Below are 27,660 nucleotides of genomic sequence, written 5' to 3' on the forward strand. Positions count from 1 at the left end.
CTTCACACCAAGCTGCTTACCTATTGCAGATTCAGTCTTCCCAGCCTGGTGCAGGTCTACAGTTGTGTTTCTGGTGTCCTTTGACAGCTCTTTGGTCTTGGCCATGGTGGAGTTTGGAGTTGGACTGTTTGAGGTTGTGGACAGGTGTCTTTTATACTGATAACGAGTTCAAACAGATGCCATTAATACAGGTAACGAGTGGAGGACAGAGGAGCCTCTTAAAGAAGTTACAGGTCTGTGAGAGCCAGAAATCTTGCTTGTTTGTAGGTGACCAAATACTTATTTTACAGAGGAATTTACCAATTAATTCTTTAAAAATCCTACAATGTGATTTTCTGGATTTTTTTTTCTCATTTTGTCTCTCATAGTTGAGGTATACCTATGATGAAAATTACAGGCCTCTCTCATCTGTTTAAGTGGGAGAACTTGTACAATTGGTGGCTGACTAAATACTTTTTTGCCCCACTGTATATAACTTCATAAAATGTTTCAGTGTCTTCTCTCACCAAGTATTATAATAGGATTCTCTACTTAAAAAGCACTCAGCAATGCATTATTGCCACTATATTGCATATTGCTTTCTTGAAATAGAATATACACAGCCTTTAAATCATGTAAACATATATCCTTTATAAGATCTGGCATAGTTAAACAAAAATGTGTTTGCGTTCATTTGTGAATTGTGATATCCTCGGGCTTTGCCTGCAGCTCTGCTGTGAATATAATGCATGTAATATGATCCAGAGTGTCTCCAGAGGTTCAGGAAAGAGCCAAACATGTAAACTCTGAAGGAATGTTCCTCTTCTGGTTTGCTAGGTGTGCCTGAGTGCTGTTTGCATAATTGACTGATCAAGATGAATAGAGGTGCACAAAACAAACACTGACCTTCCTGCAGCCTTGAGGAAGAGAACACGACTGTCTGGATCAGAACAGATGGGCTTTAACACTTGTAATCCTTTAAGACAGAAACGCTTCGGCGTTACAAACACACTCCATATCTACTCTTACCTTCAGCAAGCTTTGTGTGAAAGACAGAAAAGTGTTGTGTGTAGTTTATTTAATTTAAAATATATGCACCATTTCAGCTACAACACTAAATGCATCACAGGTTACAGATTTAGGTTATGAAAACATTGTAGGAACGTTGTTTTGAAATGTTTCTAAAGTGTTGAAATGTCCAGTTTTCTTGTCGTGATTAGAACATTACTTAAAGGTTACAAAAACATTTCTTAAAACGTTCTGCTAACTTTATTTTCCAAATGCCATAATATTATTTGCCACGATTAGAATTTTGTTTAAAGATAGCAAATGTTTCTTATAACATTATTTTCACCCAAAATATTATTTAAAAGATAATATTTTCTTGTCATGATTTAACTTTATTTAAAGGTTAAAAAATGTTTCTTACAACATTCTACTTTATTTTTACCGTAAATACAATGTTTTTTGAGTGTTTATTTTAATATTCTAAGAACATTAAAATGTCTAGTTCTCTTGTTGTGATTAGAACATTATCTAACGTTACAAAAACATTTCTTAAAATGTTCAAGTACAATTAACATCATAAGAACATTTTAAGAATGTTGTTCTCAGAAGCTTTTCTTTCAATGTTATGAGAATGTATATCAAATATTAAGGAAGTTATAAGAACATTCCATATACATTACTTTAAGAACGTTTTGTCCTAACAGTTATATGTGACCCTGGACCACAAAAGGAGTCTTAAGTCGCTGGGGTATATTTGTAGCAATAGCCAAATATACATTGTATGGGTCAAAATTATTAATTTTTCTTTAATGCCAAAAATCATTAGGATATTAAGTAAAGATCATGTTCCATGTAGATATTTTGTAAATTTCTTACCGTAAATGTATCAAAACTTAATTTTTGATTAGTAATATGCATTGCTAAGAACTTCATTTGGACAACTTTAAAGGTGATTTTCTCAATATTCAGAATTTTTTGCACCCTCAGATTCCAGATTTTCAAATAGTTGCATCTCAGCCAAATATTGTCCAATCCTAACAAACCATACATCAATGGAAAGCTTATTTATTCAGCTTTCAGATGATGTATAAATCTCAATTTTGAAAAATTGACACTTAAGACTGGTTTTGTGGTCCAGGGTCACATATTACTTTTAAATAACGTTAATTAAAGTTATGAGAACTTTCCCTGTTAGCTCTGGATGCTGCATACAAAAATCTTCTGTTTTGTCAAAATTCTTCTGTTTTGCATTTTCTTTACGTTGCTGTCTTGAGCTCTTTTGCATATCGTGTTGGTTATGTGGACATTTACATGTGAACGCAGTTCATATATCAGTTGGTGGATCTGGGTTTGCTCTCCTCGACGGCAGACGCCCACACACACACACACGCACACACACAAACACACACACACACACACGTCAGAGCGATGCTGACAGACAGAGAGGAACAGCAGCTGTGTTTATCTTACTAAGGGAGCAGAGGATGGCTGTCTGGTCTCTGCTGAATTTGTTAGTATACCATCTTTTTTTTTTTTTTTTGGTTGAGTCAGTTTTTAATATCTTACCTGTTTGCGGACAATACTGACATGTCTTTATCAAATATTAATAAGGTTATAAGAACATTTCATAAACATTACTTCATAAATGTTTTATCTTAACATTTATGTAACTTTTAAATGTTAGTGAAAGTCGTGAGAACATTCCGTGTTAGCTGGGTGGTTACAGGTGATATATTATGATTATCAATAATTGTCTTCTTTACTTTGTTACGGGTTGTGGTTGTGGCAATCGCAAAAGGAATATAAATGAAAGACGGGAGGACAAAACGGCTTCAACGCACTTTTTCCCATATATTAACATATAAGAACGGACAAACACAAAGGGAGAACTGAGGACTTTTAAAGGAAAGGGAACAAAAGAGCAAACAACGCAATTCAACTCAGGTGGGGACAATGACAGATAATTAATTAACAAGGAACGGAACTAAACCAAATAAGGACAGACGGGAACTCAGACAGGCAGACACGTGACAGTACCTCCCCCTCCCGGGAGGCGCGTCCCGCGCCGCAGCAGTACAACCGGCGAGGGGGGGGCGGGCGCCCTGGATACCGGTGCAGTAAGGAGGCATCCACTAAGGACACTAAGGAGGCATCCAGGGTGGAACAGGAGACTCTTAGTGACCATGGCGGGTCTGGGGACTCCGGCGGCCATGGCGGGTCTGGGGACTCCGAGGGCCATGGCGGGTCAAGGAGCTTGGGAGGCCATGGCGGGTCAGGAGGCTCGGAAGGCCATGGCGGAGTAGGGAGCTTGAGGAGCCATGGCGGAGCAGGGAGCTTGGGGAGCCATGGCGGAGCAGGGAGCTTGGACGACCATGGCGGATCCGGGAGTTTGGGCGCCCAAGACGGAGCAGAATTCACCGGGGAATAGCCCCCCCCAATTTAAAGGTGAATTCAGGGTTTTTTTGTCTTTGCGTGGAACTTTGGGGGCACTCTGGCAGCGCGAAGCTGGATGGAACCAGCAGAGACTCTTGAGGGCGCTCTGGCAGCGCGGACACTAGGGGGCGCTCGGGCAGAGCGGATTCTTGGCGGCGCTCTGGCAGCGCGGAGCTGGGCGGAACCAGCGGAGACTCTTGAGGGTGCTCTGGCAGCGCGGACACTTGGGGGTGCTCTGGCAGCGCAGAGCTGGACGGAACCAGCGGAGACTCTTGGGGGCGCTCGGGGAGCGCGGACTCTTGGGGGCGCTTGGGCAGCGTGGAGACAGGGAGGCGCCTTCGTGGCGCAGGCACAGGGGGGCGCTCTTGAAGCGCGGACTCTTGGATGCGCTCGGGCAGCGCGGAGCTAGGGAGGCGCTTTCGTGGCGCAGGCACAGGGGGGCGCTCTTGAAGCGCGGACTCTTGGATACGCTCGGGTAGCGTGGAGGCAGGGAGGCGCCTTCGTGGCGCAGGCACTGGGTGGCGCTCTTGAAGCGCGGACTCTTGGATACGCTCGGGTAGCGTGGAGGCAGGGAGGCGCCTTCGTGGCGCAGGCACTGGGTGGCGCTCTTGAAGCGCGGACTCTTGGATGCGCTCTGGCAGCACGGAGCTAGGGAGGCGCTTTCGTGGCGCAGGCACTGGGGGGCGCTCTTAAAGCACGGAGCTGGACGGGACCAGCGGAGGCACAGACGAGCTGGACGGGACCAGCGGAGGCACAGGAGAGCTGGACGGGACCAGCGGAGGCACAGGAGAGCTCTTGCGAGGAGCTGGCACTGGCGGGTGCTTGCGAGGAGCGGGCATTGGTGGGTATGTCATCCCTTCATATTCCACTAGAATTCCTAAGGGTACGTGAGCTTCAGTTGGCGGGCGTGCCATATTTCTCGGCGGGCTTGCCATACTTCTCGGCGGGCTTGCCGTATTCCGTGTCGGCGGGCTTGTCATATTCCGTGTCGGCGGGCTTGGGTAAGCCGCGAACGGCGGCCGGAATTTTCCCGCGAACGGTGGGTTTGGGAGAGCCGCCCATGGCTGTTGGTCCATTACCGCGATCGGTGGTGGGCTTGGCAGCCGAACCGGCCTGAACTTTGCCCAGCGGGTGCGACTTCCATCTTCAGTAGCGCCCCGTTCTTCTGTTACGGGTTGTGGTTGTGGCAATCGCAAAAGGAATATAAATGAAAGACGGGAGGACAAAACGGCTTCAACGCACTTTTTCACATTTATTAACATATAAGAATGGACAAACACAAAGGGAGAACTGAGGACTTTTAAAGGAAAGGGAACAAAAGAGCAAACAACGCAATTCAACTCAGGTGGGGACAATGACAGATAATTAATTAACAAGGAACGGAACTAAACCAAATAAGGACAGACGGGAACTCAGACAGGCAGACACGTGACATACTTCCACTAGTCTGCGTGGGCCAAGAGTCTGGTTAGCCAGTAGGTCTGTTATATAGATCTGCAAATTCAGATGTGACCCTGGACCACAAAACCAGTCATAAGGGTCAATTTATTGAATTTTTTGAAATACATCATCCATTGATGTATGGTTTGTTAGGATTGGACAATATTTGGCTGAGATACAACTGTAACTGTCAAAGACATGTTTTCAGAGTTGTGCATTGTTTCTGTTATAAATTCATATTAATTTGAGTTCATTTGTTTAAAAATACTTGACTAAAATGTATGAATGTGATATTCACAGTGTAATAAGTAGAAAATGAGCTCCCTTGAAATGTTTAAAGTTAGGGGTTCTTTAAGAAAGAGTGACTGTTGAAGCGTAACAGGTCACATGTTGAGCGCGGGACCATTGCATTATGGGTCAATCTAACGTGGATGCAGAGAAACTTGAGTGTATACAGCCTGATAAAAGAATTAATTTATCTGCATGGTCTAAGAGGGTGCACACGGTAATTCATCTTTAAATATGTTGCATTTTGTGTATAATGTTGTTTTATATCAGTTTACGTAAACGATGTTAAGTGTAAATAGTGATGTCATTGGATTCAGATTTGTCGCACATGTTCACTTGCATATCAGCTGACATTTGAATGAGAGACTGAGAAAAAGGACTCTGAGAGATGCATATTTTAAATATATGCTTTATTTCTTGTAGTTTTCACGGTGTCTGCTGAAAAGAGAGAGACAGAGACACAAATAAACAGCAAAGACATCTGTATGAAGCGTGGCTATCATTTCATTAGACCAGTGCAGCTACAACAACTATTTGAAAATCTGGAATCTGAGGGTGCAAAAAATCTAAATATTGAGAAAATCGCTTTTAAAGTTCTTAGCAATGCATATTACTTATATATTTACGGTAGTAAATTTACAAAATATCTTCATGGAATATGATCTTTACTTAATATCCTAATGATTTTTGGCATAAAAGAAAAATCAATCATTCTGACCCATACAATGTATTGTTGGCTATTGCTACAAATATACCTGTGCTACTTATGACTGCTTTTGTGCTCCAGGGTCACATATATCAGTATTTTGTTTTCAGCAGATATAAGTCAGGTTCAGTAAGCCAAGGACTTCATCCAAGTTCAGAGAGCATGTGCATGAAAACCTCGCTCTGTGAGCTTCATTATTCATGTCCACGATGGCCGTTTGTCTTCTGAACGAACATGACACAATGACCTAGGCTGGATATCAAGATTTTCACTAATGTCTTAAATCTCAGAGAAGTAATGCTGTTTAACCCTCAATTTCTGGCCATTTTGGCCCAAAGAGGATTTTCTTTTTCCTGAAGTCATGAAATCCGTAACAACAGAAACGCAAGTTGCATGTTAACAGGGTTCCAGTGTTAGTTATGACACAACATTACAAGCAAAACTGCACTGTAATATATATACAATATAAGCACTCATTCTCTTAATGTTATCGCTTTGGACTAAAACTTACTGACTTTGCTCACTCAGCTTCCTTAGCCATTTTTGGGAATTTATTCCCATCTTGTTACACTTGAGATGTTCAAATTCAAACAATGACCAGCCTACAGAAAATTGCTTATAAATTTCTTGTTATGCTATATGTGACCCTGGACCACAAAACCAGTCTTAAAAGTGTCAATTTTTCAAAATTGAGATTTATACATCATCTGAATAAATAATCTTTCCATTGATGTATGGTTTGTTAGGGTCAGACAATATTTGGCTGAGATACAACTATTTGAAAATCTGGAATCTGAGGGTGCAAAAAAATCTAAATATTGAGAAAATTGCCTTTAAAGTTGTCCAAATGAAGTTCTTAGCAATGCATATTACTAATCAATATTTATAGTAGGAAATTTACAAAATATCTTCATGGAACATGATCTTTACTTAATATCTTAATGATTTTTGGCATAAAAGAAAAATGGATAATTTTGACCCATACAATGTATTTTTGGCTATTGCTACAAATATACCCCAGCGACTTAAGACTGGTTTTGTGCTCCAGGGTCACATATTATCACAAATGTTAGATTCAATGTTTTAGTAAGCTTGTTTTCTTTCAGTCAGCACAGGCTTTGTGTTTGTTTCTGGATCTGATTGATCGTAGGCCTCATTGATCTGAGCTCATGCACTTCAGTTTTTGAGCCAAAAAATGTAAAGGTAGTAACATAGCATAATGGCAATTTTTGAATGGGAACACCAAATTAGGTAAAGGATTTTGAGCACAGCCCAGGAGTTAATAGTAAATCTGTCACTGTTTTATGTTTGTGTTTCCTAAAAACATTTAAACATGTTAAATGTCATGATGAGCAGATGTTGGCAGCTAAACAGATCGCATCCAGCTCTCTCTTAGAAACTGTTTTCATTTTAAAGGATCTTAGCGATTAACACAAGCAGCTGCTGTACCGTAATAGCATCTGAAACACACCAGGGAGCTGCTTGTGTTATTCTGCCTTTCACCTCGAGTTTAAAGACTCAGTACTGACCAAAGTGGAGCGCAAATCACCTTGTGTTGAACAGATTTCTGAGTTTGACCTCATAACCTCATAACTAAGGCGGTGCAGAGAGGTGTCTTCCCTTCAAACCGCAGACCGCATCCTGTGAGAGCAATGACTCTCAGGTCTCTCGGGTCTTCAGCTCGACAACAGAACATATGATACGCACAACCCTAATCCTACCCATCGCGTATATACACACCAAAGTCCATTTTCGCGTATCAATAACACGAGTTTTTGTTTTTGTTTGGCGTACTGTTTATACGCACTTTCATGAGATCGGGTTGGAGCAACTGGATGGGAGGCGCACTACTGTTCATTCATCAGCTGAAAACAGCATCATTTGGGATTTAAGAATTGATATTGGTTCATAAAAATGAGAATCTATTAAAATCGAGAAATCTTTTTTTTTTACCCAGCCCTGGCATGATTTGTTGTTTTTAGTGGCCTCCGCTGTCACTGCGGTGTGTGGTGTTGAACACGAAAAGTGACGCATAGTCTCTTGTTTATCTGTTCTCTTCATAAATAAATTAAACATAACCCTATATATTCTTCCTGTCGGCTCATTATTAAAATTGAAAATGTGAACAAAAATATAAGCAATTAAATGTGTTATAATTAAAATATGAAAATTAAAATGACGAGTAATAATAGATTATGACAGAATTTTTACGACCCTGTCTGTCAAAATGATGGACAATGTTAAAGTCTAGCGCAACCTCTGATATAATATGTGACCCTGGACGACAAAACCAGTCTTAAGTGTCAATTTTTCGAAATTGAAATTTTCTGAATAAATAAGCTTTCCATTGATGTATGGTTTGTTGGGATCAGACAATATTTGTCTGAGATACAACTATTTGAAAATCTGGAATCTGAGAGTGCAAAAAAATCTAAATATTGAGAAAAACGCCTTTAAAGTTGTCCAAATGAAGTTCTTAGCAATGCATATTACTAATCAAAAATGAAGTTTTGATACATTTACGGTAAGAAATTTAAAAAATATCTTCATGAAACATGATCTTACTTAATATCCTAATGATTTTTGGCATAAAAGAAAAATCGACAATTTTGACCCATGTAATGTGTTTTTGGCTATTGCTTCAAATATACTGGTTTTGTGGTCCAGGCTCACAAAAAAAATAAATAAATAAAAACTTTACTAGTTATTTGAAATAAGTAATCTGATTACTGATTACTTGCGTTACTTGTGATGCCTAACCCCTAACACTGGCCTAACCTTTCTAAACATTATGAGAGATGGAAGTGACGTACATGTCCTCCTCTCCATTATCAAGCCTTGCTTTATTTTCTCTAACTGTATTGAATGCTGTGCGTTTGGTATCTCGTGTAATGGCTGTCGTTTGGATTTCCCTGAGTTTAATCAGGTTTGGTTGTTTAAGTGATCAGGCTAAAGCCGGAACTCGGAGACTCTAGAGCATCATGGTGATTAGAAACGAGAGAAGGGAACACAAATACACATCTGAGCTCTCTTTCCCTGCTTTGTTTGCGCTTGATAAGAGAATACAGCTCTCTGGAGATGTCATTTGCAGCTCTTTTATAGTGACGGTTGCTACACTGGAGTCTCTGTCGTGACTGAGGAATATTGGATGACTGTTGTTTGTTGAAGTCTTATCATGCAAGGTGTTATAAAATATATTTTTATTGTTGTGTATAACTGATTCTTTAGACCTGGGACAAAACAATTACTTTAAAATGGTAAGAAAGACACTAGAGCTTGATATAAAAATGTGCTTTGTTATTACCTGATTTTTCAAATGTTTTCATAAATATCTGACATAAAATTAACCTGTTGCTTTATTTCAGGACACAGAAATATTTATTGGAAAAAAATGATTAAATGTTACAATTATGGCTGATATTAAAATAGACTATTCTAAGTAAATTAAGAGTAAAACATAACAATATAACTAACAATATAAAACTAATATATATATATATATATATATATATATATATTAGTGCTGTCAAACGATTAATCACGATTAATCACATCCAAAATAAAAGTTTTTATTTACATAATATATGTATGTGTGCTGTGTTTATTTATTTATACATAAATACACGCACATACAGTATATATTTTGAAAAAGTGTACATGTATATACATTTATATACACTAAATATATTATGTTTTATATTAGTTCTAATGTAATTTATATGTTTTTTCATGCTTTTAAAAAAATATTCATACATACATTGCAAATGACATGGCATTCAAAGTATGCATATTTATTCACTTCACATAGGCCTGTTAACTGGAGCTCATAAAGAGACGCCATGCTCTACAGGACAGCTCAAATATTATATATTGAATATAAAAATTTATAATAATTAGTGCTGGGCAATGATTAATCACATCCAAAATAAAAGTTTTTGTGTGTGTATGCTGTGTATATTTATTATGTATATATAAATACAAGCACATACAGTATGTATTTTGAAAATATTTACATGTATATATTTATATTCGTATAATTTAGATTATATATATATATATATATATATATATATATATATAAACATATTATATTTTTCTTAAATATATACATGCATGTGTGTGTATTTATATATATACATAATAAAATATACACAGTACAAACATATGTATATATTTAGTGCTGTCAACGATTAATCACGATTAATCGCATCCAAAATAAAAGTTTTTGTGTACATATTTATGTATTATATATATATATATATATATTAGTGCTGTCAAGCGATTAATTGCGATTAGTCACATCCAAAATAAAAGTTTTTGTTTACATAATATGTGTAAAAAATACAAACACATACAATATATATTTTGAAAATATTTACACATATTTACATGTATATATTTATATTCATATAATTTATATTATATATAAATATATTTAATATATAAACAATATATACATGCATGTGTTTATGTATTTATATATGCATAATAAATATACACAATACACAGACATATTTTGTAAACAAACTTTTATTTTGGATGCGATTAATCGCAATTAATCGTTTGACAGCACTAATATATATATATATATATAATACATATATATTATGTAGACAAAAACTTTTATTTTGGATGCGATTAATCGTTGCCCAGCACTAATAATAATCCTAATATTTTTTGTGCATGTTGTGCATTTTTACAAATTGTATTTTTGTGTGCTTTTTTGAAGCTCAAACTGTAGAGCATGATGCTCACATGATAATGGGTTCAATTCTCACAAAAATCCCCATGCATGAACTGATTCAAATTGAATAGATTCCTGTTCTTTGTGCTACGTATGGTATCATGTATTTTTGGAACCGTGAATCTGAATTGATGTTGGTGTTCATCACGTTTGCTCGTGTTCCCTCAGGACTACAATCTCACAAAGCACACAAACCTGCCAGATCTCCCAGCATGCTTTCAGCTGTCGGTACTGCCATGGACTCCCTGCATCTACCTGTGGCTCACGTCTCCCTTCTACATCCTCTACCTCAAGATGAACAACAGAGGCTACATCATGATGTCTATATTGAACAGAATCAAAACGGTAGGAGATGTGAACGTCTCTCAGGTGTGCTGGAGTTCTCTGCTATCTCTTCGTAATGATTCGTTGTATTTGTGTTTGCAGGTTCTCGGCGTGATATTGTGGATCGTATGCTGGACAGACCTGTTTTCTTCATTTCACGAGATGAGCCAGAATGAGTCTAAACCCCCAATATATTTCGTTACTCCTCTAATAGTTGGCATGACAATGGTAAGTGCGAACAGACACTGAATATGTCGCTTGTGTCCCGTGTGTCAGATCTTAAAATTTCAGTATACAATGAGCTTTCAGACCTCTCTAGTCCAAAAAAGCCTTCATTCAACAATGACTCGTTCTCATAACCTTCACACATGTCTAAAAACAGATCAACACATCAGCAGCATGAACATGGAGCACATGATTTGTTTTATGAATATGTGCAATTCAGGCACTTTTGTTCCTTTTTATAAAAGCACAGCGGAAAATTTTGACCCTTTAATTATAGTGGAGTAGAGAGTGTGGACAATAGTCTCAGTTATACTCAGTTATAACTGACCCCAGTGTTGTTCGAGTTTTCAAGTATCTAGGTTTTATTAATTTTTATTTCAGTTTTAGTTATTTTAGTACATCAGGTTAAACTAAATACAAAAGAGAAATGTTGCCTTGGAAAGTAGCTGAAATAAAACTCTCATATAATGTTTATTTTATTTCAAGTAATGAAAATTTATTTTTATGTTTTTAGTTACTATAATAACCCTGGCTAACCCTTGTATTATGTTATACTTCTGGGTAATTCTATTGTTATGCTCAGAGTCAAACTTGCCTTAATTAGATTTAATACAATTTACCAAAAACACATAAATAAATAAATAAAACATGAATGAATGAATGAATGAATGAATGGGTCACACTTTATATTAGGTGGCCTTAACTACTATGTACTTACATAATAAATAAGTACAATGTACTTATTGTGTTCATATTGTATTGCAGAACACTTCTGCTGCTATTGAGGTGGGATACGGGTAGGTTAGGGACAGGTTTGGTGGTATGGGTAGGTTTAAGGGTGGGTTAAGGTGTAAGGGATGGGTCAACAGTGTAATTATAAATGTAATTACAGAAATCAATTACAGATGCAACTACATATAGGTATTTTTAAAAATTATAAGTACAATGTAAAAGCATGAATGTACACAATAAGTGCATTGTATCAAGTTATTAATTTAAATGTAAGTTCATAGTAGTTAAGGCCACCTAATATAAAGTGGGACCAATGAATGAATAAAAATCAGGTAAAACAGTGAAACTTCAATATTAATACTTCTCAAACATTTCAAAAAAAGTAAACATGAAAATATACCATTTCAAACATTTGTTTTTTATATTAATATTATAAACTGTATTTTATTTTTTGCTTTCTTTTTCAATTGTAAAAAGTAAGATTGTTTATTAGCTACAAAATACTTATTCACTTAATGCATCGCTCAAATATTATATATGAAATATTAAAATATCTAATAATATTATATTGTTTGTGCATGTTGTGCATTTATACAATTTATTTTTTATATATACAACCCGAATTCCGGAAATGTTGGGATGTTTTTTAAATTTGAATAAAATGAAAACTAAAAGACTGTCAAATCACATGAGCCAATATTTTATTCACAATAGAACATAGAGAACATAACAAATGTTTAAACTGAGAAATTTTACAATTTTATGCACAAAATAAGCTTCAAACATTTCAAATTTGATGCCTGCTACAGGTCTCAAAAAAGTTGGCACGGGGGCAACAAAGGGCTGAAAAAGCAATAAATTTTGAAAAGATTCAGCTGGGAGAACATCTAGCAACTAATTAAGTTAATTGACATCAGGTCTGTAACATGATTAACTATAAAAGGGATGTCTTAGAGAGGCAGAGTCTCTCAGAAGTAAAGATGGGCAGAGGCTCTCCAATCTGTGAAAGAGTGCGTAAAAAGATTGTGGAATACTTTAAAAACAACATTCCTCAACGTCATATTGCAAAGGCTTTGCAAATCTCATCATCTACAGTGCATAACATCAAAAGATTCAGAGAAACAGGAGAAATCTCTGTGTGTAAGGGACAAGGCCAAAGACCTTTGTTGGATGCCCGTGGTCTTCGGGCCCTCAGACGACACTGCATCACTCATCGGCATGATTCTGTCATTGACATTACTAAATGGGCCTCTGTCGGTAAACACAATTTGCCATGCCATCTGCAGATGTCAACTAAAGCTCTATCATGCAAAAAGGAAGCCATATGTGAACGTGGTCCAGAAGCCCCGTCATGTCCTGTGGGCCAAGGCTCATTTAAAATGGACCGTTTCAAAGTGGAAAAGTGTTCTATGGTCAGACGAGTCCAAATTTGTCATTCTTGTTGGAAATCACAGACACGTGTCCTCCGGGCTAAAAAGGAGGGAGATCTTTCAGCGTGTTATCAGCATTCAGTTCAAAAGCCAGCATTTCTGATGGTATGGGGATGCATAAGTGCATACAGTATGGGCAGCTTGCATGTTTTGGAAGACACTATGAATGCTGAAAGGTATATAAATGTTTTAGAGCAACATATGCTCCCCTCCAGACGACGTCTACTTCAGGGAATGTGTATTTCAGCAGGACAATGCAAAACCACGTACTGCAACTATTACAACAGCATGACTTTGTAGTAGAAGAGTCCGGGTGCTGAATTGGCCAGCCTGCAGTCCAGATCTTTCACCTATTGAGAACATTTGGCGCATTATTAAACGAAAAATACATCAAAGACGACCATGAACTCTTCAGCAGCTGGAAACCTATATCAGGCAAGAATGGGACCAAATTTCAACACCAAAACTCCAGAAACTCATAACCTCGATGCCCAGACGTCTTCAAACTGTTTTGAAAAGAAACCATGGTGAACATGCCCCCGTCCCAACTATTTTGAGACCTGTAGCAGGCATCAAATTTGAAATGAGCTCATTTTGTGCATAAAATTGTAAAATTTCTCAGTTTAAACATTTGTTATGTTCTCCATGTTCTACTGTGAATAAAATATTGGCTCATGTGATTTGAAAGTCTTTTAGTTTTCATTTTATTCAAATTTAAAAAACGTCCCAACATTTCCGGAATTCGGGTTGTATTTTTGTGGGCTTTGCTGAAGCTCAAACAGTAGAGCATGATGCTCACAATGATCATGGGTTCGATTCACATCAAATCAAATGTAATCTGACTACTTTTTTAGATTACTTTTAGATTACTTGTGACCTAACAATTTTATTCAAAGAAATGTAGGCTGGATTGAAGGCACACATTTTTATCAGTTCAAGGTCACAAGTAATCTAAAAGTAATCTTAAAAAGTAGTCAGATTACATTAACTAAAATGTGTAATGTAATGGATTACGTTACTAACTACAATTTTTGTCATGTAATTTGGAACAAATAGGCTAAATAGTCTAAGAAAATGTATGACACTTATATTGTGTGTACTATCGAAAAGGAAGGTGTATCTCCATGTTTTGTGAAAGTTTCGCTGTCTTTTGTCTCTTGTAGCTGTTAGCCACGTTCCTGATCCAGTATGAGAGGCTGAAAGGAGTGCAGTCGTCTGGTGTGCTCTTCATATTTTGGACGATCTCAGTGTTGTGTGCCATCGTGCCTTTCCGCTCCAAAATCGCTTATCAGGTCAGTATGTTCGTTTTAAGCAGATATTCCAGTATGGAGTAGTTCATTTCAGTCTAACCATGTAAACTGCTCTGCCAGCACAGTCATCTCTCAGTAATGTGCGACTCTCTCCCCTTCTGTACTTCTCCCTCCCGTTTTATTCCTCACATGCATCTTTTGACCTACATGTTCGGCTTTCTCTTGGCTCTGAAGGAGTTCAGTTAAGGCCATTACTGTTTTGAGAGAATAGTGCTGCTGTTGTTCCTAAAACCTGCTTCAAGACAGCTTATCTAACTCACAGAGCAAACAGAACTCAAGGCTCTCGCTGTTTTCCAAGTCAAATAAGTCTGATTCTTGCTCCTGGTTATGACAAATGCCATCTGATTTAGAATTTTGAATAATAATTTATATGCACTTGACAGATGCTTTTATTCAAAGTGAATCGCATTGCATTTAAAGTATATTTATTCACTTCATGCATTCCCTGGGGACTGAACCCATGAACTGAGATGCCATGCTCTGCAGGAACGCTCAAATATTGTAACTAAAAATATCTAATGATATTAGAAATGTGTGTGCATGTTGTGCATTATGCATTTTTCAGATATATCAATTTAATAATATTAATATTGTTTGTGCATGTTTTGCAATTTGATTTTTCAGATAAATTTAATACTATTCGTGTTTTTTGTGCATGTTGTGCATTATACATTTTTTTTTTTCAGATATATTAATTGAATGCTGTTATTATTGTTCATGCATGTTTTCCGTTAAGATTTAGATATATTAATGTATTAATTTTAATATAGTTTGTGCATGTTGTGTATTTACATTTTTCATATTTAATACTATTAATATAGTTTGTGCATGTTTTGGATTTAATTTTTCCAGATATATTAATTTAATAATTTTATTATTGTTTATGCATGTTGTGCATTTACATTTTCAGATATATTTAATACTATTCATGTTGCTTGTGCATGTTGTGCATTATACATTTTTCTGATATATTAATTGAATACTATTATTATTGTTTATGCATGTTTTCCATTATGTTTTTTTTTAGATATATTAATTTATTAATTTTAATATTGTTTGTGCATGTTGTGCGTTTACATTTTTTAGATATATTTAAGAATATTAATATGTGCATTATGTTTTTTTTTTTTTAGATATTTCATCAAATAGTAGTTTGGTTATAAAGATTCATTAGTTGATGAATGTCTTTTTTTTCAGCATTTAAATACTGTCCGCTGTAAGCATAATGAGGATATACAACTAAAAGTTAGCTCTTTGTAGGTCGATTTCCTCAAAACATGTAAACACTGTGACATTATTCAAAACATCACTCATTGTTCGAGCGTCTCGACCATCCTGACAGACAGCGTGACTGATGGCGTGAATGTGCGATGTGGACAGGCTTGGTCTGACGTTGTGAACTCAAATAAGAAGTAGATATCTTGAATCTGTGTGCTCATAAAGAGCAGAGTTGGGTGGAATAAGGACACGCTCAGGGCTGAGGGCATTTGTGATGCAGCGTGTACTGTAGAGATGTTACGATTACTTGATAAAGCAGCGTTATCTGTTTTCAGAATGGGGTCGAAGACAAGCTGAGGTTCACCACGTTCTACATTTACTTCGGCCTCACCCTGCTTCAACTCATCCTGTCATGCTTCAATGAAAAGCCTCCTCTCTTCTCCAGCGTGGTCACAGATCCTGTAAGTGTGTGTGTGTGTGATCTAGGGCCAGCGGTAATCGTCATGCTTTCAAAATACGAGGTTGAAGAAAAGAATGATTTAGTGCCATAAACTGTGGATTATGTGGATCTTTGAACAATAGAAGGGTCATGGAAAGGTCAGAACTGCAAACTAAAGTGCCTGTGGTGTTTTTATTGGATTTTCAGAATGCTTGTCCAGAAATTACTGCTGGTTTCCTCTCCAAAATGACCTTTTGGTGGTTTACTAGGTGAGTAATATGAAGTAAAATATAATATAATATAAAAATGGAAAATAAAAGTAATAACATTGGCTGTTTTCCAGCTGTTCTTACAACTTACACTAATGTTTTTTAAAAGTTATATAAATGTTAGATGTTAGGACAAAAGGTTCCTAAAGTAATGTTTATGGAACATTCTTATAGCTTCATTAATGTTTGATATACATTCTCACGTTGAGAAAAAAACATTCTTCGATCAGCTCTCTCAGAAAGGCTCTATGATGATATTTGTACATGAACATTGTAAGAAACCTTTTTGTAACCTTTAAATAACGTTCTAATCATGACAAGTAAATTGGACTTTTTCGTGTTCTAGGAAATATTAAAAATAAACATGCAAATATTGTTACATTTGGGGTGAAAATAAAGTTAGTAGAATGTTGTGAGAAACGTTTTTGTAACCTATAAACAATGTTCTAATCAAGAAGAAATAAAATTGAAAGAAAGCCCAATTGTAAGATGTCTTATTAGATATCGCATTTTAAATTAATGCACATGTTTTCTCAAGTTTTAAAGGGATAGTGCACCAAAAAATTGACTTGGTCTCATATCTTTCCCAAACCTCTAGGACTTTCTTTCCTTTTGGTGTAGTGACCAATTCTTCAAAATATCTTCTTATTTGTGTTCTGTAGAGGATAGAAAACATGGGGGGTGGGTAAACGATGACAGAATGGTTTTTGGGTGAACTGTCCCTGTTATTCAACATAAAAAACAAAAATAAAAGCACTGAAAAATGACTGTCCAATTCCAGCAGTATTCTTGTTTAAAGATGTGTCTAAGACAGATTTTTGTTTGTGTTTTACAGCATGGCGATCAAAGGCTATAGATCTCCACTGGAGAATAAAGATCTCTGGTCGCTGAACAAGCAAGACGGTTCAGAGCTGGTGGTTCCCAATCTGCTCAATGAATGGGAGGTGGAGAAATCCAAAGCACAGAGGTATGGGCTTAAACAGAAAATGAAGATTTTCATTTTTTCTGTGGCAAAGATTTCACAATCACTGCCACATTGTGTAAGTTAAATAGGTTGTGAACGCCATTTCTTGTTTACAGTAAGTAACACTAAGCTCCAGAATTTTTCTATTTAATTCTTTATTTAGTTGAATGGGACCCTATGAAATCTGTTTTATTTTTTCCCAAATTCTGTTTTTTTTTTCATTTTATTTTTTTTACAAATTCATTTTTTTTCTGTGTTAATTTTTTGATTTGAATTGTTAAATTAAATTTTAATAATCAAGAGGCATGTCTAATTAATAAAAAAAACTCATAAAATGTATACAATTTAATCCTACAATTAATTAACAGTTTAACAAAAACAAATTAGGTCTCATTATTTTATGACATCAATTACTTCTTTATTTAATCACAAACACAGTCTAAATGTTATTTGTGTAGGCTATTTTACTTTTAATTTAATTAGAAGTAGGACAACAGCGCCCCCTACATTAAAACTTCTTGCTGAACGGGCATTAGGACCCGGGGAGGCTGTCACTGCTGCCAATAGGTATAAACGGAGGTAGGAGCCAGCTCCAGATGGGTTGGGCCTTGTTAATATGCCTACACCAAACCCAACCCTAAACCTACCCTCCCACTTGGAGCTGTCCCAACATACTTGCGGCATAAGTCCCTCCCACTTGGAGGTCTCCAGGCTGCAGCGATATATACTTGGCCACTGCTGCCACTGCACGTGCTATTACTGTTTACTCTATCACACACCGAACGCATACGTGCTTTCACAGATTAAATGCAGCGATCCAAAAGAGTGAATCTAATCATCTTTCAGACAAAACTTTGCTTCAAGAATGAACCACACTGCTGACATGATCTAATCACTAGCACACCCTGAGCACATGTGAGTTAACCTATTCCTCTTATCGGCGAGACATATCGGCATAATTTTTCATATCAGGCTGATGCCGATATTTACATTTAAAGCCATTATCGGCCGATTCCAATATTGCTCCGATAATATCGTGCATCCCTAGTTTTTAGTAATCAAACAGCATATCTAATTAATAGGGCTGTCAAAATTAACGTGGTTAATGGTGAGTGACCTCGTAAACGCTCTTAAATGAGCTAAAAAGTCCTAAATGACTGTAAAGAACGGGGAGAAAACGGATATCTGTCAGATCCACGTTATGTGCATCAAGTTTTAGAGACAGCGCTGCTTTTAAAGTGAAACATGCTGCTGTCTGTCATTGATGGAAATCAAAGAACAAAAGAAAATGTATAGTTTAAAAATATAATTTAAATATTTGAAATATAATTTAAATGTGTAGTTTATGTGAAGATAGTTCACTTAAATTAAAAGTTGTAATATTTTTCAAAGCCTGTTGCATGTTAAAAATAATGGCTTTCAGTTATACTGTAATGTTGAATTTCTATAATTAATAGCTAAAATTGAGGGGAAAATGCATTTAATAGAGACATCAGTAGCAGTATTGCTATTAATGATAATGCCTTCATTAATAATAGGCTACTTAGTAAAAAGATACCGTTAAACACATATTTAAAATATACCGTCTTTGTTTTTTCTACATTAGTTTTGAGATTCAGTGTGAAATTATGACAATATAAATGCAATTAATTGTAATTAATTACAGAAAAATGTGATTAGTTATTTTTTAATCGATTGTCAGCACTCCTAATTAATTGAATTCATCAAAACAATTTAATGCCCAATAATAGTGCCCTATGATTTTTTTTTTTTTTTTCCAGAAATTCTGTGTTGTGTATTTTAATGTTTAAATGTTCACAGGGTTGTGACGAAAACACTAATGACTTGTGCATACACTATATGGACAAACGTATTGGGACACCCCCTTCTTTAGAACAGAAAAAGGCACTTCCAAAACTGTGGCAACAAAGATTGAAACATAATTCATGTATTTAAAAATTGTATTTCCATCTCTGTTGCAACAGTTTTGGAAGTGTCTAAAATGACTGTACTCATATGTACAAGTCATTGGTGTTTGGTAAAGAGTTTTTGGCTCAAGATCTGCATTTAAAGTCACACCAGAGGTGTTCAGCTTGGATCAGGACTTGGCTTTCTGCAGACCAGTCAAGTTCTTCCACATTGACTAAATCAATCATTTCTTTTTGAACCTTGCCTTATACACAGAGGCATTGTCATGTTAGATTAGAAAAGGGTCCTGTCCAAACTGTTGCTTTAAAATTAGAAGCACACAATTCCCTAGAATATCATTATATGCTTAAACATTAAGATTTGTACTCATGGAAATTACTAAAGTGGTCAAACCAGTTCATTAGAAGGGGGTGACCCAATACTTTTGACAATATAGTGTATGTCATATCAACTTGTGGAAAATGGGCATCCGATGACCCCTTTAAGCCGACTATGCTTAATAAGCTGAAAACGCACATGCTCATGTAAACGTGGTAACCCATTTTCTTTTATCGGAGTAAGGTCATAAACAGTGTAAGCATAAACCAGTCGACACAGGTAGTTTTTTTGCCTTGTACCCCGATTTCGCATGCCATGTAAACGCCATAACCCGCGTTCTGTCATCTTATTGAAGTGCGCATGTGTGATACGTGACAGAACCGCATCGTTAGTGCAGATTTAAGCGCATCTAGACAGAGCAAACGTTTTGTACAGAAAGAAGGAAATATATCACAAAAGCAGACTCTTTCTTTTTAATAAGCTGATATTTGTGAGTTATCAGCTTACTGGTGTGCATGTAAACGTGCTCAGTGTGAGAAACTGTTCTTTTTGCAGGTGGTTTTGGTGGCTCTCAAGTACAGAAGCGTTTTGATTTCCCAAACCTAATGCATTTACACTCATGTGACTTACATTGCATTCAGCTGTGCATTTGTTCAATTCATGCATTCACTGGGAATCAAACCCGTGACCTTGACATTGCTGCTGCTGCAAGAAGAGTCATTTCAGCTTCAGAAGGGCAGCCGTTCTTGTTTTTCTGTGCAGTGAGCCGAGCGTGAAGGAGCAGGCTGCGTTTAGGAAGGCAGGCCCGGGTGCTGAACCCAACCACGTGAGCGCCAGTCTGGAGGAGGAGGAGGTTCTGCTGTCCAAACAGAAGGAGGCACCGAAGCCTTCGTTCCTGCGGGCCCTTCTCAGGGCCTTCGGGCCCTACTTCCTCATCGGCTCCGCTTTCAAACTGCTGCAGGATCTCATTACCTTCGTGAACCCTCAGCTGCTCAGGTGAAGCCCATTCCCAGCCAGAGAGGAACACTATAGTCATAATTAGTTATGATTTTACGATAGGGAAGGTAGTGATATCGCACACATCACGATAAAGCTGCCAGTAAGTGAGGTTTACTCGCTCTATTGCGCTGGTTATTTACAGTAGATGTTCACAGGGTTAAGATGAGCTTCTGATTTCATTAATGGTAGCTGCTGATATTGTGATTCATAATTAATATATTAAAGGGATTGATTTAATATGAACAGCTGTAATTGTTTGTCTGATAATGAGCGACACAATAGCTGCTCTGTTCCTTTAATATTTACCTAGACCTGGGCTTTATTACACGCATGGATTTATTTCCTTTGCTTATAACAGGAAGAGCAAACATGAAGTATGCTGATTAGATGGAAGGTGGTGTAAAAATGATCTTTATATTCCTGTTTTCCATAGAAGCCTGCAAAATCGTTTGCATGTTGTTTTACTTTCCTCACATATGCTTTTCACACTCTCTGCCTGTGTTTTGCAATGCAAACAGAATGCAAATATGTTTCTCTACAGTCCTTTTTACTGTTTTGAATCATGCACTTCTGGTCAAAGGTTTGAAATAATTAAGCATTTATTGGATCAAAAATACAGTAGAATTGTAAATATTGTTACAGTTTAAAATAGCTATTTTCTATGTGAATATACTGTATGTTAAAATGTCATTTATTGCTGTGATCAAAACAGAATTTTCAGCATCATTACTCCAGTCTTCAGTGTCACATGATCCTTCAGAAATCATTCTAATATGCTGATTTGCTGCTCAACAAACATTTCTGATGAAGACAGTTATTCTGCTTCATATTTTTGTGGAAACTGTGATACATTTTATTTTTCAGGATTCTTTGATGAACAGAAGTTCAAAAGAACAGCATTTATTTGAAATAAAAATCTTTTGTAACATTATAAATGCCATTACTATCACTTTCAATCAGTTTAATGCAGAACAAAAATAATTTATTTTTCTTTTTTTTCCCTTTTATATCTTACTTGTGACACTGAAGACTGGAGTAATGATGCTGAGAATTCAGCTTTGATCACAGGAACAAATTGATCACAATATATTCACATAGAAAACAGTTATTTTAAATTGTAATAATATTTCACATTGTCAAATAAATGCAGCCTTGGTGAACAGAAGAGACTTTTTTCAAAAAAACCTTCCAATCCCAAACTACAGTTGGTGATATATGGAAACCACGATGCACATAGGTGTGTTTTTAAAGTGATTCTCCTTTCATTGTCAGGATGTTGATTGACTTCACCAAACAGTCCAATGCCCCGCTGTGGTGGGGTTACTCGCTGGCGTTCCTGATGTTCGGCACTTCCCTCTTACAGACCCTCATCTTACATCAGCACTTTCAGTACTGCTTTGTCACAGGCATGAGGCTGCGCACGGGGATCATCGGAGCCATTTACAGGAAGGTACACACTAGATAGATGTCTCTCTGAGAACTCAGACCAGCACAAATCTATGTTCTGTCAGGACTGGTTCATGCTGGTTAGTGGTGGCCGACCAGAAGAGTCTTTGCAGTGAGGTGACTGACCAAAAGTGGTGTGGGTTTAAAGGGATCATTCACTCAAAAATGAAAATGACTTGCAAACCTTTTTTTTGTGGACCACAATGGAAGACAGTTAGACTCCTCATTCTTCAAAAAGCTGTTTGTGCATAGATGAGATCCTTGAAGTTGCAAAGACTAAAGTCTCAAAACCAGAGATATTCTATATAAAATTTAAGACTCGACCACGCCCACCTAAAACGGCTCATTCAAACACGTCCCCACATGTCTACGTCACGGTGTGGGGAGATTTGCAAAACACCGCCCAAATGTATACGCAATGAAAGAAGGCAGAACTATTATTCTCGCTGTAGTATTGATGCTGCCACCGGCGCCATATCCTGGAGACGCTGTGTTTCGTTGTGAAAGCGAAACTACTTTGTTTGGGCTTCCAAAAGAGGACACAACTAGAAATCAGTGCTTAAGTTGTATTTACAACACTGTTCCAGAACAGTTCAACCCAAATATTCGAGTGTGTGCAGCACTGGATAGCTGACCAATCAGAGCATGCCTTGCTTCTCAGAACGATGAGCTTTGTTAAAAAACGACGCGTTTCAGAAAGGCGGGGCATAGAGGAGCAACAATAATGTGCCGTATGTAGGAAATAATGTGTTTTTTGAACCTTAAACCGCATAAACACATTGCATTACACCAAATACACAAAATTATGTTCTTTTTAGCAACGTCATATGACCCCTTTAAAGCAATTTATAGGGGTGAAAAATGAGAAATCACATTCTTTGAGAATTCACTGATTATAAATTAATAAAAATTAATAAAAAAATATCTAGATATATTTTTAAAAAGTAAAAAATAATTCAAATGACAAAAACAACAAAATTACTAAAACTTTAACTGAAATCTAAGTGAAAATAAAAAAAAAGAAATTTAATTCAAAATATTACAAAAAAAAACTATAATAGTATATAATTATTCTAAATATTATAGTACATAGTACAAATATTGCATACAGGTCTGGAACCTATGGAATTTTTTCCCCTGCCATGGGATACATTTTTATTGTATTTTTATTTTTTATACATTTTTAAATCTTTTTATCTCACAATTCAGACTTTTTTCTTGCAATTCAGAAATATTTATAAACACAATTGCATGAAAAAAGTCAGAATTGTGAGTGACCAGTTTTATGTTTTATTCTGTGGCGGAAACAAAAAAATTAATAGGGGTTGAATAGTGAGGAATCATTTTATTACATTTTATTATAAATTGTACATTTCGAAACTCAAATGAACTTGCTCTTGTATTACAAGTTTGACCGTTTATTATTATAAATGATGGGTTCACGCGGTACGTGTCAGAGAAAGTGCGTTCAGCCTCAAGGAAAACTTGAGCTTATATCAACAGATACTTGGACTTGAATGTGTTATTCCTGTTATGACTATATTGCTGTGACTGTCAGAAGTGAGAATTACATTTACAGTATAAGCATTAAACCTTCTGGGGCATGTTGCGTGATAAAGGCTGAATTTCTTCACATTAAATACACACAGTGGTGGAAAACATGCTTATTCTGTGTGACAGTACAGTTAGAAAGCATTATTTGTATTTTACTTGCACTCTCAGTTTAACAAGTATTTAAAAAATGCAATAAAAAATAAGATATGCAGAATAAATGAAACAATATATTAACTTCTAAAGCTGCGTTTTAATGTTAATTCCAGCATGACATTGTGTTTAGAGACACGATGACACAGTGATTTAAATAAACTCCAGCTTTTGTGTGATTTTGCCGTCTGGCCTCTGCTCTACTCCACACGAGTAAAAGAATAGAATAGAATAAGGATTTGAGTTGTTTTAGGTGTGGTGTATGTGTGACTGCTGTTCAAACACGTGCACTTTTACCCAGATCTGGGTAATAATTTAATGCTGCTGAACTCGTGGGTGTGTTTGTCTGTCACCAGAAATATTCCTTAAATTCTGCTTCATTGCAGGATATTGCATTAGAAAAAGCATTGAAATGCATCAACAGTTCAATGCATTGACTACTTTGATATACAGTATACTGTGGTACTGAAGGGCTACCATGGTCATGTAGCATGAGATATAGACAGTACACAAAACATAGTACACATTTTTGTTTACAATTTTTTTCGGTAGAAACTTTTTTAGGTTTTTATTGCTCTGTTGGATTAGACCTTCTATGGAACATAAGCTGCAAAGGAAGTCAGAAACTGTTACACTGTAAAAAAAAAATATATATATATATTTAACGAAAATGTAAAACAGGATTATTTGCTCTTTTTTATGATTTTTTAAAAATTTAAATCCCTAAATAGTTGTGTCAAAGTTACAATCTACATTTTATGTATTTATTATTATTTATTACAGAATTATGCTAAATTAATAATGGCTTTGTTTTTGCATTATGACAATAAATATAACTATTTTTACACTGTTTTGGTTTGTGGAAACCTGTTTAACAACTACAGAGATATTATTATTATTATTATTTATTGCTATAAACTTTAAATTGATTTGACGATAACAAAATCTAGTTGAAATCGAAGTAGAAATTAAATTAGTTGTTATTTTTGCATTATGGCAATGAAAATAAATATTTTTACAGTTTATGCTGGTTTGTGGAAAGTTGTTTGTCAACTACAGAAATATTATGTATTATTGTTTATTATGAAAACAATTTTAACCACTTTATATTGAATTGCTAATGAAAAATCTAGTTAAAATCAAAGTTTGTGATTGTGACAATGAAAAATAAATATTTTTTAGAATCTGTGCTGGTTTGTGGAAACCTGTTTGACAACTGTAGAGATATTATTTATTATCATTTATTACTGAATTTTTGCAACTACTTTAAATTACAGATTCAGAAAATAGAGTTGATATTGGAGTAGAAATTAAATTATTAATTGTTATTGGATTGTGACAATGAAAAGAAAGATTTTAACTTTATATGTTTGTTTGTGGAAACATGTTTGACAACTACAGAGATATTATTTATTATTATAACATTTTTAGCAGCTTGAAATTGAATTAATGATTTGGCACTTTGTTGTTGTGTGGCATTGTATTACAGCTTCGTTATTATTAATCGCTAACCTTTTTTGGCCACTTTAAATTGAATTATCATTAAAAAAGCTTGATAAAATCAATCTGAAATCAAAGTTAAAATTTAATTATTAGTTGTTTTGTATTATGAGAATGAAAAGAGAGATTTTTCCAGTTTATGCTGGTTTGTGGAAGCGTTACAGATTTGTTATTTATTTTCAGCAGCAGAATCACCGATGCATACTGTGCAGATTCTGACAGTTTGTGGTGTCTCTGCAGTCTCTAGTGATCACGAACCAGGCCAAGCGCTCGTCGACGGTGGGTGAGGTGGTGAACCTGATGTCTGTGGACGCTCAGCGCTTCATGGATCTCACCACCTTCCTGAACATGCTGTGGTCGGCACCGCTGCAGATCATCCTGGCGCTCTTCTTCCTCTGGCGGGTACAGTGCCACACATTTCAATACATTTACATGCTTCCTCTGCCTTCTGTTGTTCAAACGATAATCATATTCATACAGAATGTTTCTCTTATAAAATGTGTGGCAGGTTTTGTTCTGAAAAGAGATGCTGAATGCAAATCTTAAATGCTTTTGGGCATGTAATCATGCATAGTTATTAGTGAAATAAATAGGCTCGAAGGCTTTTAAAAGAGATTTTTGTTTATTTAATTTTTTTACATTAAGGCGGTATGTAAGGGAACATGTCTTAAAAAGCATGAACAAAACTGTAAAGAAATGTAAAAGAATGGTTTGTGTTGATCACCTTGAATTATTGATTGCCGAGAGCATGAAACCATTGAAATTCAAGACATTTAGTTTAAAATGGTCAATTTTCTTGTTCAGCCAATATCATGTTAATAATATTGTTGATCAGGGTTATTATCATTATTGAAACCTAATCTAAAACCATAAAAAAATAAAAAAAACTTAATTAAAAAATTAATTAATTGAAATAAAATACTGAAACTGCATGTGTTGAAGTACTAGAATAACTAAAACTAAAGAAAATTAATAAATAAATTAACTGTTTACAATTATGTTATTATTAATAAATTAATCATTCTTAAATTAATAAATTAAATTAATAAAAGTATAGAGACATTAAAAAATAATACAAATGACAAAAACAACAAAATTTCTATAACTTTAGCTAAAATGAAAGTGAAAATAAAATTAAAAAGTAAAATTAAATACATAATATAAATAATAAAAAACAGTTTTTACTTGTAATAAAATAAACAATAATTGAATAAAGTATTGAAACTTATTTTTATTTCACTTATTTCATTTAGTTGCCAATGCCAAGGCAACATTTCTCATTTTAAGTTTCAGTTTAAGTTGAAGTACTAAAATAACTAAAACTAAAGAAAAATTCATAAATTAATTGTTAATATTAATAATTATTAATACATGAAACATTCTTAATGCAATTTAATTTATTAGTACATTAGAAAATAAAATTAATAAAAATATAGAGACATTAAAAAACAAAAACACAACAAATTACTAAAACTTATCTAAAATTAAGATGAAAATAAAATAATACAAAATTAAATGATCATTAACTGAGCCTAATCTAAAACCATAAAAAAATATAAATTTTAATCAAATATGAAATTAATTAATTAATTAATGAAAATGTCAAAAACACAACAAAATTACTAAATCTTTAGCTAAAATGAAAATGAAAAATAAATCTAATTAAAAAAAAATTAGCAAATGTTATGATAGTTATTGTGTTGGGTCAGTGCTTGATGTCCAGTATAAAATCTGGGGACTGAAGAGATGTCTGACAGAAACACAGATGCGTGAGCTCTTCGTTCTGAGAGTTTTCTGTCTTGTGTTCAGAATCTGGGTCCATCTGTTCTGGCCGGTGTGGCCGTGATGGTTTTGCTGATCCCATTCAATGCTTTCATCGCCATGAAGACCAGAACTTACCAGGTTTGGCTCTCTTCTCTTCATTTGCATTGAGTTATCGTGCTTATCAATGTTTGCGTCTGCTCTGAGCTTTTCACAGCTCGTGCTTATCAGACTTTCACATTTAGATGAAGTTTCCTCTTAAAGAGACAGATCACAAATTAAACTGGAAACAAAACACCATGTGTGAAGTCATTTCTGTCTGTATGCCACACCAGGCTTATTATAGTTAATTAAAAGTATATATATAAAAAATAAAACATTTTTGTGTTTTTTATACTGAAATAAAATAATATTAAAACTTAATTGTCAATTTTCACATTTAGCCAATGCTATCTTAATAACTCAGCATATTATTGGCAGTTTGTTTATATTAA

At 35.5% G+C, this 27,660-nt stretch overlaps 1 protein-coding gene across 1 annotated transcript in view; it reads left to right on the forward strand.

Moving 5' to 3' along the window:
- The window catches only part of abcc3 (ATP-binding cassette, sub-family C (CFTR/MRP), member 3), a 76,128-nt gene that overhangs the window by 19,903 nt on the left and 28,565 nt on the right, over positions 1-27,660 (forward strand). Inside the window, 10 exon segments of the mRNA XM_058792875.1 lie at positions 10,767-10,943; positions 11,025-11,150; positions 14,473-14,601; positions 16,173-16,298; positions 16,484-16,545; positions 17,381-17,512; positions 20,519-20,752; positions 22,028-22,205; positions 25,646-25,807; positions 27,215-27,307. Of these exon segments, the coding sequence (XP_058648858.1) occupies positions 10,767-10,943; positions 11,025-11,150; positions 14,473-14,601; positions 16,173-16,298; positions 16,484-16,545; positions 17,381-17,512; positions 20,519-20,752; positions 22,028-22,205; positions 25,646-25,807; positions 27,215-27,307 (1,419 nt within the window).

Source organism: Onychostoma macrolepis, chromosome 12, assembly GCF_012432095.1.
Source record: "Onychostoma macrolepis isolate SWU-2019 chromosome 12, ASM1243209v1, whole genome shotgun sequence".
In the NCBI taxonomy this organism is placed as follows: domain Eukaryota; kingdom Metazoa; phylum Chordata; class Actinopteri; order Cypriniformes; family Cyprinidae; genus Onychostoma; species Onychostoma macrolepis.